At 34.1% G+C, this 14,048-nt stretch overlaps 2 protein-coding genes and 1 long non-coding RNA gene across 4 annotated transcripts; 1 reads left to right on the top strand and 2 right to left on the bottom strand.

The window, feature by feature from the left end:
- Positions 1-2,046: 2,046 nt before the first annotated feature.
- Positions 2,047-4,700, bottom strand: LOC132183257 (uncharacterized). 2 transcript variants are annotated; one of them, XR_009440385.1, is made up of 4 exons: positions 4,617-4,700; positions 4,413-4,489; positions 4,046-4,312; positions 2,047-2,221 (listed from the first exon to the last, which is right to left on the bottom strand). It is a non-coding gene; the product is annotated as an uncharacterized LOC132183257 (long non-coding RNA). The 2 variants fall into 2 exon arrangements; XR_009440386.1 differs by having other exon boundaries at positions 4,603-4,680.
- Positions 4,701-4,885: 185 nt separating this feature from the next.
- LOC132183325 (M phase phosphoprotein 10-like) lies at positions 4,886-6,521 on the bottom strand. Its single transcript, XM_059596737.1, has 5 exons — positions 6,177-6,521; positions 5,726-5,849; positions 5,336-5,472; positions 5,049-5,113; positions 4,886-4,927 (listed from the first exon to the last, which is right to left on the bottom strand). Exons 2-5 carry the CDS (start codon positions 5,765-5,767, stop codon positions 4,923-4,925), a joined length of 249 nt encoding a protein of 82 aa, XP_059452720.1. The 5' UTR covers positions 5,768-5,849; positions 6,177-6,521; the 3' UTR covers positions 4,886-4,922.
- LOC132181766 (protein DMP7) lies at positions 6,271-12,862 on the top strand. Its single transcript, XM_059595002.1, has 2 exons — positions 6,271-6,405; positions 12,197-12,862. The coding sequence occupies exons 1-2, from the start codon at positions 6,271-6,273 to the stop codon at positions 12,860-12,862; spliced, it is 801 nt and encodes a 266-aa protein (XP_059450985.1).
- Positions 12,863-14,048: the final 1,186 nt, after the last annotated feature.

The following is a 14,048-nucleotide window of genomic DNA, read 5'->3' as shown; positions in this document are numbered from 1 at the left end:
GTGTGAATTTTTGACACGTCAGGAAATTACTGACGTGTCAATTTTTGACACGTCAGGAATTTTTTTGGACGTGTTAAATTGAACACGTCAGGAAATTCTTGACGTGTTGGATTTAACACGTCAGTAATTCCTGACGTGCCAAAAATGACACGTCAGGAATTCCCATTTCCTGACACCCACATTATTTACAACCGAAACACGTCAGGAAAGCCCCGTCAGCAGGATTTACTGACGTGTCAGACGACCTGACACGTCAGTAATCATGAGTCAGCAAAAAATGTGTTTTTTGTAGTGTGAGTTTTTAGGATCTTCTTTTTTATTGTAATTGCAATATTTAATTATTTCTTTGGTTGTGTTTTTCTACATCAATATAGGAGCACTTTTCTTAATTTCTTTTTTTTATTATTATTTTTTTAAAATTTTCTAGGATATTTTAGTGTGCTTACAGCTGGAGAAACAAAGCCACTAATATTGGTGAACATCGTTCACTGGAGTATGTTATTTTCTGTGAAGAAAGCAGTTTCTGTGTGCTAATTGTCTTTACCCAGAAAACAGAAGGGACTTTATTGCAATGTTAGAACGTAAGCTAAGAAACTTACAAATTATAAGTCAAATTCTTCCATCAAGAATTAATAGGCCAACTAAATCACATGGACCAACGAATATATATTATATTTCTGCCTATCTTTTTCATGATGTGCCTTTATGGGATTATTAATTAATTTCTGAAAAATACGTTTTTTAACCTCGAGTTATATTACACTGTATTCATATTAGCAAAGTTATCAAGTTAAAGCCCCACACACACACGCACACACATATATATATATATACCAAAATGAAAGCAAGCTTAAAAGAAAATGCACGCTGAAATTTTGATAATAAAGTGTGAACTTTTGAAAAACTAGATCTTCATAAGGAAAATCACTTTGAAGGAAGACTTATGTTACAAACTATAGTCAACTTAGAAAATCTTTGCTATTCTACAGTTGGCTTGCAACCTCAGTAAACAATTCGTTCACCTTTTACCATAATAATTCTAGATTTGCTGGCCTGTTTTTTTACAGGAATCACATTCACAAACAAACCTTGTTCGCTACAACTCAAAACTCTGGTGAAGGTTTTTTTTTTAATTTGAATGATGAAAATCAAGGAGAGGGTATATATATATATATCAGTTTAGGCTCAAAACTGTTTAAGTTTCTCTCAAAGAACAATGAACAATATTTTTTGGGTTTTATGAAAAAATTGTAGGTCATTAGGCTTATATACGTAGTGCAAAAATATACATTTTTAGTCAAGTCGGTTTAGGATTAAAATATTATAAAGCTATTTCATTTGAATTTTCATATATAAAGTTCTGCAGTCATCAAGCTCGACAAGTTACTATTTATCTACAGTGCTGGCGATGCAAGAAGACAGTCCTCTTTTTCAAAGGCATGTTACCCAAACAAATTACCCAGCTTTCAGTGTTACCAATTTCATATTTAAAATTTTTTAAACATAATCCCAAATATGCTCTAAACCAAGCGGGCAATTGGCTTTTGAACTTATTATCAAAACAAATATACAAGGAATGAGAGTAATTCTCATTTTGATCTAGAATTACTTTTTTCCAAAAAGTTCTATGAGAGCCGAGGGATGATCTACCTAGTATTTACAAGAATGCCACCAACATCAGGAATGCAAAGGCAAAGTAAAGTCTTGAAATATTTTTTGACTTCTTAAACGATAGGAGTATGAATTTCAATCCAAGGAAGGGTATTACTTCGAAGACGATCATACAATGGTTTACAATATTGTTTGCAGAGATTTTGATAAAAATCAGTAACATAATTTTGAGATCCTAAGAATTTTTGGAGTTAGTTTTATCAAGTATAATATCAGGAAATTTATCTGCAAAATGAATGGCCCGATCATAATGGGTTTAACCATTCCTCCACATATGTTGAAACCTAAGAATCTTACTTTGGTTTGAAACAAATTAATCTAAGCAGAAGAGACTACTAAGCATTAACTTTGATGATAGTTACAAATGAATGAAGATGTTTCCAATGTTCATCAATTGATTGGAGAAAATGAGAACATCATCAGTAGAAACAATGGAGAAATGAGAGATATGGGATCTACTGGTACGTTTCTTTGGTCCAAAGATTTGCTATCTAGTGATTTTTCTTCATGGTTGAGCTATGAGAGGAATTCCTGTACAGCAAGGGTGTTCCTGCAAAACAAGGGTATGGTCACTCTTCAATACTTAAGTTAGCCTCTTATATGTGGATAAAAAATATAATAGTAATTTGCCTCTAACATTCATGAATCAGTGTGCGTTGAGTGAGATATATAAGGGAGAGAGAGAGAGAGGTATGGGCGAGAGACAAGTCTTCGGAAGAGAGAGAGATGAGGGATGGAGAGGGTCTTTTTGGAGTCCATCGGGAAGGGCTTGTAAGAGAGGAGGAAGAGAACCCCAAACAAGGTCTCCCCTTCTCCTTTTATTCTTAGGTGCAAAAAATGGTTGACACATGTCATATGATGAGTGGGTGATGATATATTGTAAATAAGTGTCATTGAGATATTTTTCCCCAACAAGATCAAAAATCTCATTTATAATATTTTGAAATTTACTTGGGGCATTTTGAGCCCAAAAGCATGACGTTTCATTCGTAATGGCCAAAAGGTGTACGTAATGAATGCTATTTTGTACATATCACTTTCATGAATTTTTTTTTTTTTTTGGTGACATGAATCTGGAATTGCCAAAATCCACTCTTCATGTAAAATTTAGAAAAAAACTTGAGCTCTAACTTATTAGTTTAATTAAATCTCTTTTGTTTGAAATATGATATCTGATCCATTCACTACAAGAATTTAGGTCTTTAGGGGCGACTTTGAGTCGACCCTAAAAGTCCTAAAGTGGACGCTGTTGACAACAGCGTCGACTTTTGGACCCTAAAGGTGTCGACGCTAATAGTCCGACCCTAATGATAAAATGTGTGATTATCAACGTCCACTTAAAGTCGACCCTAATGATAACTTTTAGCGTCCACTTTATCAACCCTAAAAGTCACAATGTTTTGACCCTAAAGGTGATGTAAACGGAAGCCATAGTCAACGCTAATGGTTAACCATTAGCGTCGACTTAAAGTGGACGCTAATAGTTAACCATTAGCGTCCACAAAGTGGACCCTAATGGTCCTAAAAAAATAAAAATAAAAATTAAGTATTAGCGTCCAAATCAAAGTGGACGCTGATAGTTAACCATTAGCGTTCACAAAGTGGACCCTAATGGTCCTAAACAAATTAAAAAAAAAAATTAACTATCAGCGTCCAATTAAAGTCGACCCTAATGATAACTTTTAGCGTCCACTTTATCGACCCTAAAAGTCACAATTTTTTGACCCTAAATGTGATGTAAACGGAAGCCATAGTCGACGCTAATGGTTAACCATTAGCGTCCACTCAAAGTGGACGCTGATAGTTAACCATTAGCGTCCACAAAGTGGACCCTAATGGTCTTAAAAAAAAAAATTTAAAAATAATCTACGATCGATCGCACAATCGTGTGCGATCGATCACAGTACCAGTGCGCTTTCAATATTTTGCGATCAATCGCACTCCACTTACGCTCGATCGCAGAACCAAGGAACACTGGTTATTTTTTCCCTCACATAATTTCATCCAATAAGCATATATATATATACTTGTACAATTTCAAATGGGAAAGCCACCATTTGAATTGTACAAGCAATGGCAGCATCAAGTCAACAAATCATGATCAAATCGTTATCAGTAGCTCCACCATGTGTTAGAATATAAAACACTAAGTGTTATATTACATAGAAATAGCCATTGGTAATTAGTACCAAACAAGAAATGACAATAAAATCAAACTATACAAAGGTTGTAATAAATGGTAACAATCTTATCGATTATCTCCAAATTAAGAGGGGAAATTCATGTCAAGACCAGTACTAGTTATTTGACCAAAAGAGAAAGACAGAAAATTGGCATTTAAGAATCAGAGAAAGAACCTAATATCCAAGCTTACCTTTAAATTCCCTTTTCTATTTAGCTCTCCTCCTCTTTCTCTCTGCCTGTGTAAGTTCAGCTTCTTCTTTAATGTCACCTTTGCCACTAAACACTTCCTCAGGAGCCAGCATAGCGGCATCCGAGACCCATGGAAGACATGCCCACATGTATTACTTGCTTGCTAAATAAGGAGCAAATTAAATGTTGAAGTGAAGATGGGCAGACTCCTTACCTCTTCCATTGCTAGAATAGGGACATTTACATTTATAGACATGTCCTCCATAAGCTGTCCAAAACAACACATAAGAAACAAAGACATGGACACAAAACGTTCATGACATAATGCCTAAAATGTTCATTAAAATGATTGAGATCGAGAAGCATACAGGTTTGGGAGCAAAGTGGAAATGAGAAAGAGCATCCAGCTTTAAGCTAAGCTAAGTTTCTTGAACAACATGCTTGCCTGATCAAAGACAACAACTTCAAAAATAAATCAAGTATGGAAGGAGAAAAGAAAAAGAAAATGACAAGACAAGACTATTAAATGGGAAGTTTCAAAGTCCGAGTCTTTCATACAGCATCATTTGTACCTCTTGCTTCTGTTTATCCTTTAATGTCAAGGGATCAGACCCCAGATTTGTCTTTTGAACATATTCTTCTTGCGAATAATTAAAAAGATAGATGTATAATGCTTGCAACTTTAAGTAATTGAAGGAAGAAAAAACCATATTATTGACTTCATAACTAAAGATCACAAATTACAGATCAGTTGTACATAATTAGAAGTTAAGGTAAAACAAAAGGGAGAGGTGGGGCAGGGAGAGTAATTCCATAATGAATGATGTCAGGAAATACAAACCTCATAGATTTCAGCAAGACTCTTCTTGCACTTATTCTCATCCTGCATAAATATATTTCAACAGGAAAAGTGCTTGAATAAGTGATTTCTAACATCATGACTAATGCTAGATAGAAACCAAACCACAAAATTGACTTAATTTCAGTACACAATATTTACCAACTTTTTAACTTCTCTCGGTGCTTTACAGGGCAACGCAGGAGCCTTTTGAACATCATCAAACTGCCCCTAAAAACATCATAGCAAGATTGCTCCTGATTAGCATCCTGGAGAGATGTACACAACAGCGACTAATGCTGCAATAAGTAATGTCAAATAAAACGGAAGGCAATGTCTTCCTATTTTTTCTGGTGTCATATGACTAACCTTGTCTAATGCCCAAATAAAAGTATAATTTGATGACATAATAGTGGAATACCAACTAATATGTACTAAACGAATGAAGCCTACCTCAACGATCCTTTCTTTATCAAATCTTCAAGTGTTGCTGTAACCTCCTCGGTTATTATAGGGGCAAGTCTCTCGTTGTGCTCAAAATCAAGATCAACTTCTAATGCACTGTTCAATGGCCTTCTTGCAGCAGTTACCTGTTGTTATAAACCATAGATGCAAGGATTTGAGTCATATCCACATTCACTTCAATTGTAACCCATGCAAGTTCCACTAACAATAGATTTTCAGAATAACAATATTACATCTCCCTGCTCGATCCAGGCTTTTGGATAAAATATAGATAAATCAGATTTATTTCAACTAAAATTCATGCTTGTGAATGAGATTTCACAACTAATAAGCAAGACACACACATACTTTGTTGAACTGTAAAGAAATAAACAATACCTTGTTTTCAAATGCCTTATCATCTTCTTGTTCATCATTCATGTCTGACTCTTCTGACCCATCTTTCAATTTTTATTTTTGTTTGGCAGCCTTTTTCTTCTTAGCACCAAAAAAATCTCCATAACTGAAAACCACATATCCACGGGTAAAGCCCAAAAAAGGGAAATATTAAGAAAATCTATCATCTAGATTTTCAAAAATAAACTCCCAATGAAAATCTCTCGTCTAGAGTTTGAAAAATACACTCCCATGCACTACAACGATGCATCCTTGGTAATAGAAGCAGAATCACTCTAAAGAATTTGCATTTGCCAACTACATAAACTGTGAAAAATGCAAATTTTCCTAAAGAATACCAGTATGACTATAACGAATTGGAGCAGTTTATGATAACCAATGACAATAAAATGAACAAGAACAACAAAACCAAAGGCAAACCACAAAGCAGCACCTCGCCAACTTGTCCGCATCTTCATCATCACCATGCCCAGTTCTTCTTCGCCAAAAATCAATATATTTGGTTGAAGTAGATAAAATTGAACCAAATGGAGCGAGGGAGGGAGAGCAAGCCCCGTTCTTCTTCGCTAGTAGACGGAACCTTGCGCCGGAGTCAGATAGACAGGAGCGACGGTGAGAAAGCTTTGCCGGTGGACGAAGACCTCGCCGGAGTGAGAGAGAGGGTGAGCGAGGGAGAGCAGCGGGAGAGAGATCGAGAGTGAGAGTGATGAGGGAGCTGAGTGCTTTTGAGGGAGGGGAAAATTTTAGGGATTTTCGTCTTTTTGAGGGTTTGGGGAAAATTTTTTGTTCGAAAATTTCAGAAACCGCGCCACTTGTTGGCGCAAAAATTTTCTATTGAGCCTCAATCAGCGGCGACATTGAATAGTCGCCGCTAATGAGGCTTAATCAGCGGCGACACTACGTAGTGGCCGCTGATTGATTAGGGTAATTTTTTTTTAAAAAAAAAAATTATATTCACAATTTTTTTGGAAAAATTATAGTTTACCTCCTTAAAGTTGACATCGTTTTTCAATTTAAACACTAAAGTTTCAATTTTTGCAATCCACCCTCTCAATGTTAAGTTTCAAATTTTTGCAATTTGACCAATTATATCCAAAACTTCCCATATTGCCCCTAATATTTTTTCATGAAAAAATAATAATAAAAAAAATTTCAGGGTGGCCGTAGCCACCCCTTTGGCCATCTGGCCATTTTTGTACCCCTAAATTTGTTTTTTTTTTTTTAAATAAAATAAAAATAAAAATTATGGGCAATATGAGAATTTTGGGATAATATTGATCGAATTGAAAAAAATTGGAACTTTGTGGGGGTGGATTGCAAAAATTGAAACTTTGGTGTTTGAATTGAAAAACGCTGTCAACTTTGGGGGGGGTCAACTGTAATTTTCTCATTTTTTTAAAGTAATTTTTAATTTTAAATGCAGGGTAAATTTGAAATTCTATAACAATTTTAAATATATAAAAGGCATTTTCAAGGAAAAAAAAAACTATTCACACGATTTTTTTTTTTTTTTATATATATAAATAATTAATAGCTTAATTGAATGTTTACAGTTCAAACGAACTAATTCCCTAGGATCGATCAGATGTTTGATCGATCATTTGATCCTATCACGATCAATCGAACTAATTCATTAGGATCGATCGGATGTTTGATCCAACATTTGATCATATCACGATCAATCGAACTACTTCATTAGGATCGATCGGATATTTGATCGAACATTTGATTCTATCACGATCAATCGAACTAATTCATTAGGATCGATCGGATGTTTGATCCAACATTTGATCTTATCACGATCAATCAAACTAATTCATTAGGATTGATCGGATGTTTGATCGAACATTTGATTCTATTACGATCAATCGAACTAATTTAGTAGGATCGATCGAATGTTTGATCGAACATTTGATCCTATCACGATCAATCGAACTAATTCATTAGGATCGATCGGATGTTAGATCCAACATTTGATCCTATCACGATCAATCGAATTAATTCATTAGGATCGATCGGATGTTTGATCGAACATTTGATTCTATCACGATCAATCGAACTAATTCAGTAGGATCAATCGAATGTTTGATCAAACATTTGATCCTATTACGATTAATCGAACTAATTCATTAGGTTCGATCGGATGTTTGATCGAACATTTGATCCTATCACGATCAATCGAACTACTTCATTATGATCGATCGGATGTTTGATCGAACATTTGATTCTATCACGATCAATCGAACTAATTCATTAGGTTCGATCAGATGTTTGCTCGAACATTTGATGCTATCACAATCAATCGAACTAATTCATTAGGTTCGATCGGATGTTTGATCGAACATTTAATCCTATCACGATCAATTGAACTAATTAATTACGATTGATCGGATGTTTGATTGACCATTTGATTCTATCACGATCAATCGAACTAATTCATTAGGTTCGATCGGATGTTTGATCGAATATTTGATCCTATCACGATCAATCGAACTAATTAATTATGATCATCAATCTTTCAATTTCAATTGTTTCAAGTTTGATCGATCATTTGATCCTATCATGATCGATCAAACTTTACTTTTACGGTTAAAAAAAACACATATATATTAAAAAAAACTTTACTTTTAGTGGACGCTATTGGTGATTAATTTTATTTTATTTTTATTTTTTTAATTTTTCTACCTACTCTTTAAAGTCGACCCTAATGATGACCCTAATAGTTTTTTATTTTTTTATTTTTCTACCTACTCTTTAGGGTCGACTTTCAAAGTCGATCCTAATGATGAGTCTTCAGCGTCCACTTTTAGTGGACACTATTGGTGATTAATTTTATTTTATTTTATTATTATTTTTTTCTACCTACTCTTTAGGGTCGACAACTTAAGTATTTGAAAGTCGACCCTAATGATGACCCTAATAATTTTATTTTATTTTATTTTTTTAATTTTTCTATCTACTCTTTAGGGTCGACAAAGTCGACCCTAATACTTTAAGTATTAAGGTCGACTTACAAAGTCGACCCTATTGATCTTTTTCCCGCCTCTTGAATAATTCTCGCGTGTATATTAGGGTCGAGTTATTAGCGTCCACTGTAGAGTGGACGCTAATATTCATCTTTTGGGTCGGCTATTAGCATCCACTTGGATGTGGATGCTAATACTTAACTATTAGGGGCGACTTTCAAAAGTCGCCCCTAATAGTTGAGTATTAGGGGTGACTATAAAGTCGCCCCTAATAAGTTGCCCCTGATGAGTCAGTTTCTTGTAGTGATTCCAAGACTTCGTTGAGAGGTTTATAATTAATTACTAACGTGGGGACTCTTCTCTCTAGTTTTTTTTTTTTTTTTTGAACATAAAAGGTTGAACAAGACCAAGGGATTTACTTTTCCTGATAATTCCTTTACTTAACAATTCTTTTATCTTAATTTTGCAGAATTCCATTCACTCATTTGAATGAGTCGAGCTTTAGTTGGAAGATTTGGAATGTCCCAATCCTGCAGATGTGTATTTACTATTTACTTGTGATATGTTGTATTCTTTTTCATTAAGGATGTCAGGTAACGAAGGCATACTTGATTTGGAGCTTACTAAAGAGTTAGATCTAAAAAAAAAAATTAGACTTCTTTCAGGTAATGAAATTACACTCCTTTTTTTTAAAAAAAAAAAAAAAAAAAAAAAAATTATGTTAGGATCAAAATATAGGATCAACTATTTGGCTAAGTTGAAGGAAATATTTTACATACTGCTTTTATATATATATATAAAAGCAGTATGTAAAATATTTAGTTACTGTAATCTTAGTGGACTCACTACTTGATTCTCTTCTTAACAATTGGTATTAGAATTATGGTTAGCTTTTACTTAAATGAGTCTTGGTCTTTGACATTTTGTTGTGCTAATTTAGAAGAGACTTGCATGTGAGCGGTATTGGGAATAATTTTGTACTACAAGCCCATCAGATATTGGGCCTCAAGGCCAATAATAGGCTCACGAAGCTATTAATTATAGTCAGGAGATACAATTCAAGTGGAGTTCTATTTAAAGAATATGGGTCAAAAAGTCCTACTCCCCAAATCCAATTCCATTTCTTAGGACTCTCAAATCAATTCAAATAAGAAGATCTAGTTCAAGTCTATCTTAACTCCTCAACATATAAATAGGCTCAACCACAAGTTATAAATCTCATAATCTCCCACACTCAAGAATGCTGCGACTCAACTACATTAAATTGTTGAGTTTTGTGCATCGCATTGCTCCTCTCCACGGAACTGACTTAAGCATTGAAGTTTTCCCGGCATCTGACGGAGTTTCCTAACATAGTCGCAACATAGTCGCTGGTGGATCTTTTGACACTCTTGTTGTTTTGTAGCAATTGTGGGAACGCAAAGACGTATTGCGGATCTAGAAGGCCCCGAAGAAGGCGCAGTTCACACTGTGTCGAAAACTATGCTAATAAGCGAAAAATTTGTTATGAGTATACATGTAAATGTCGTGTCTCACATTAAAAAATAAAAAAAAAAATAAAGTGAACAATTAATATACTTAAATGGACCAAAGTTCATTATTTAAAGCTTTTGAGCTAGAATGATATCCAAGTATGTATATTAATGCTGGGACCACGCATAATAAAGTGGAGGTCACTAGTTCGAATCCCTTCCCCACTCTTGTGCGGATATGTAAAAAAAAAAAAAAAGTATGTATATTAATGTACTCTTAGTTGACTATATAGTATATATTTAGGCAATTCTCTTTCTAACGGTTCAAATATTGGACTCTCTTGTTGAATAGCTTTACATGTTCGTTCACATGAAGGCTAGTTACTCCAATTGGTACAAAATGCTATATATCCAACACCACCAATCATAAAATGACAACAAATTTGAGTGAAGTTGAACACCATAAACTTCTTTCTCACCATAGGTTTCATCAAAGTATCAATGACATTATTATTGGTGTGAATTTTATGTCCATGCATAATATTCTCTTCTATGTTTGTATACAAAGTGACCATCGTACACATTAATCAATTTGTTTCTACCATGAAATACTTCTTTTCTCCCCATTCTCTCTCTCTCTCTCTAGAAATCTCTCTTAAAAGATATAATTAATTCTCCTAAAAGAACATTTATATCTTGAGGAAATAGGTTTCATCTAACACAAAAAGAAAACGCATGTTTTCTTTTTGGGAAAACTTCACTGAAGACCCTTGAACTTTCACTGGTTTTGAAATACCCTCCCTAAACTTCAAAATCTCTCAATTTAGTCCCCTGAACTTTCAATTGCTCTCAATTTGGATCACTCCGTCAATTTTAGCCGTTAAAAATACAAAAAAAAACCAAAATATCTCTGCTTTTTATTTTTTAAAAAATAAAAAAAACGTTTTGAAAGTTGGAATTTTATACAAAAGTCAGAGGTGTAAACGTCATGTAACGTTTAAAATTTGACAGAGGGGTCCAAATTGAGAGCAATTGAAAGTTCATGAGACTAAATTGAGAGATTTTGAAGTTTAAGGGAGTATTTCAAAATAGGTGAAAGTTCGGGGGTCTTCAATGAAGTTTCCCCTTTCTTTTTAAGCCGGTTAAGAATATGTGTGCATGCATTGTAAAATATTAATTGTACACCTTCCAACCGTTAGGTTAAGTTAATGATCTAATGATATCAGATATAGGCTGCAATAAATTTAGTCAAACGAATGAATATATTATGCAATGACAATATTTCTAATGCTTCCACATGAAATATGTAGTCTATTTCTATCCCTTCGATGCCTCGGACGTTGACTTTTGATAGAATAATGCTATTTAGTATGCTGTTATATGATTGTCATAGAATTTGATGAAAAACTAATATGTTTAGTAAAATATTTTAAAAGTACTTATTTGACTTTTTTTACTGGCCAAAATGCTTTGTGAAAAGCTTAAAAAAAAAAAAAAAAACTCTTTTTGACTTTAAAAACTCTATTTCTCAACTCAATCCCCAACATGCTCTTGTTTGGAATTGTTTTTTTTTTTTTTTTTTTCTCAAAAGTTTGTTTAACAATTATATTTTTAAATATTAAAATATTTTTTTACCATTTCTAACACAATTTCAAACAAGCTCTAATTAACATTAGTCTTATTCGCAACCTCCTTAAAAGTAGGAGAAAGTTAGAACAAGTAACCATCAAATATAATTCCCACCCATTAAATCTTACAAACATATGCATGAAAAAAACCCCTTAACCCACAATTAAAAACCTCATTGGGGAAACTCCCTAACAAAAGCAGCTCATTAACTAAATCCCTCCTTATTAACGCCATTGTCAACTTAATTTCACATCAGTTACTCCATGCCTCTGCACATTAAAAATGAGTAAGAAAATGCCAATTCTAACCAAAACAACCAATCCCACCACTAATTTGCATATAAATATATCACATTTTCATAGAGATTTGTGAAAAACATTCTGCAGAGGGAGAGAGAATTTTTGATCATGGATGCAAACACACAGAATGAAGAAACTCATGTGGCAGTGGAAGAACAACTGCAGCCACTGCTGGAAAATGCACCAATAACACCCCCCACAGCACCCTCAAAAACGCCAGCACAGAAGGCAATAAGAAAGACATTCAAAATATCAGCACATTTGGCGAACCTTCTTCCCACAGGGACAGTGCTGGCGTTCCAAATTCTGTCCCCTGTTTTCACACACCAGGGGCAATGTCACACCACGACAAGCAAGTTCATGTCTGTGGGCCTTCTGGGTGTTTGCTGTTTCTCATGTTTTCTTCTGTGTTTCAGCGACAGCTTCAGGGATGGGAGGGGGAAAGTTCGCCATGGCTTGGCCACATTTAGAGGGCTGTGGGTGATTGATGGGCTGCCGGTGGATGCAGAGGAGGCAGCCAAGTATAGGCTAAGGCTTGTTGATTTTTTTCATGCATTTATGTCGGTGCTGGTTTTTGCAGCGGTGGCTTTGTTTGATCAGAATGTTGTCAAGTGCTTCTATCCGACACCGTCCGATGAGGCTAAGGATCTTCTTGTGGCTTTGCCTATTGGGATTGGAGTTGCCTGCAGCTTGTTGTTTGTTGCTTTCCCTAGCAAACGCCATGGAATTGGATTCCCTCTTTCTCGCCATTAATTGGAATATTGCTTAATTAATTCCTTTTTTCTTTTCATTTTACATGGCTCCTTTGATTTAGGACATTACATGATTGTATGTTCTTCTAACATTAAGGTTGGAAGAGATTGTTTACTTCATACAATTTCTCATTTCTTCATGCCATTTGATGCAGCACGAGAATGATTTTCTACAAAACAGAATCTCACCGACCAACAATAAATTTTTGGGGTTAGCTTCAGGTATTCAGGGAATGTCACGCCTTTTGCAAACACCCCATTAAATTTTAAAATCTCTCACTTTGGTATATAGATCTTTTGATTTTTTCCAATTACCCCATTCTTTTGGAGATTGGGGTTAAATCAAACGGTAGAATGAGTAAAAATACCTTAATACCCCTGAAATTTTTTTAAATTCCAAATTTACCTTTGTTTACAAATAAAAAATTATTATTATTATTATTATATCATAAAAATAGTGACCCGCCAGCGATGGGTCCCTTTTTAAAAAAATATAATAATAAAAAAATAGGTCATTTTAAGAATTTTACACTCCTCCATTATTAAGACTTAACAGAAAATTATAACGGATGAGAGTAATTTGAAAAATGCAAAAGATCGATACATTAAAGTAAGAGTTTTTAAACTTTGGGGGGTGTTTGCAAAAAACGTGACATTTTAGGGGTAAGTGAAGTTATCCCTAAAGTTTTGGTAGAATCTCATTACTAAAAGGAAGATGAATCATACCTTAAAAAATAATATATTCAGGCAAATAGCTAGAAAATATAACTCTTCATTGATCGATCTATAATCGGAGTACAAAATAACACTTTAAGTAGACAATGACAAAAATTTTAATACTAATTTGACTGATTAGTAACAGCTGAATGCATGTCCATTTGTTAACAACAACATGGTAGTGTGGAACATATTTATAATTACATAGAGCCGAATGTCTTCTTTGAATTCTTCGATGAAGCTTGGTCGTCTATAGTATCTAAAATACAGTCTTTAGAAAATGAAATAAAATAGTTTGACAATAAATTTCTAAAGGGAAAAGTCTAAAGAACCCTATTTAAACTATCACTCAATTAATAATGTTCTCCTATTTGGTGTAATTATTCTCACTTTTATTTTATTTTTTTACATTTTTTTTAAATTGATAATGTGTCACATAGTAATTAGAGGCTGCGAAAGGAGTGTTATCA

Source organism: Corylus avellana, chromosome ca5 (genome assembly GCF_901000735.1).
Source record: "Corylus avellana chromosome ca5, CavTom2PMs-1.0".
Classification (NCBI taxonomy): domain Eukaryota; kingdom Viridiplantae; phylum Streptophyta; class Magnoliopsida; order Fagales; family Betulaceae; genus Corylus; species Corylus avellana.
The sequence above is the reverse complement of the archived record's forward strand: the minus strand, read 5'-3'. Positions and strand labels throughout refer to the sequence as shown.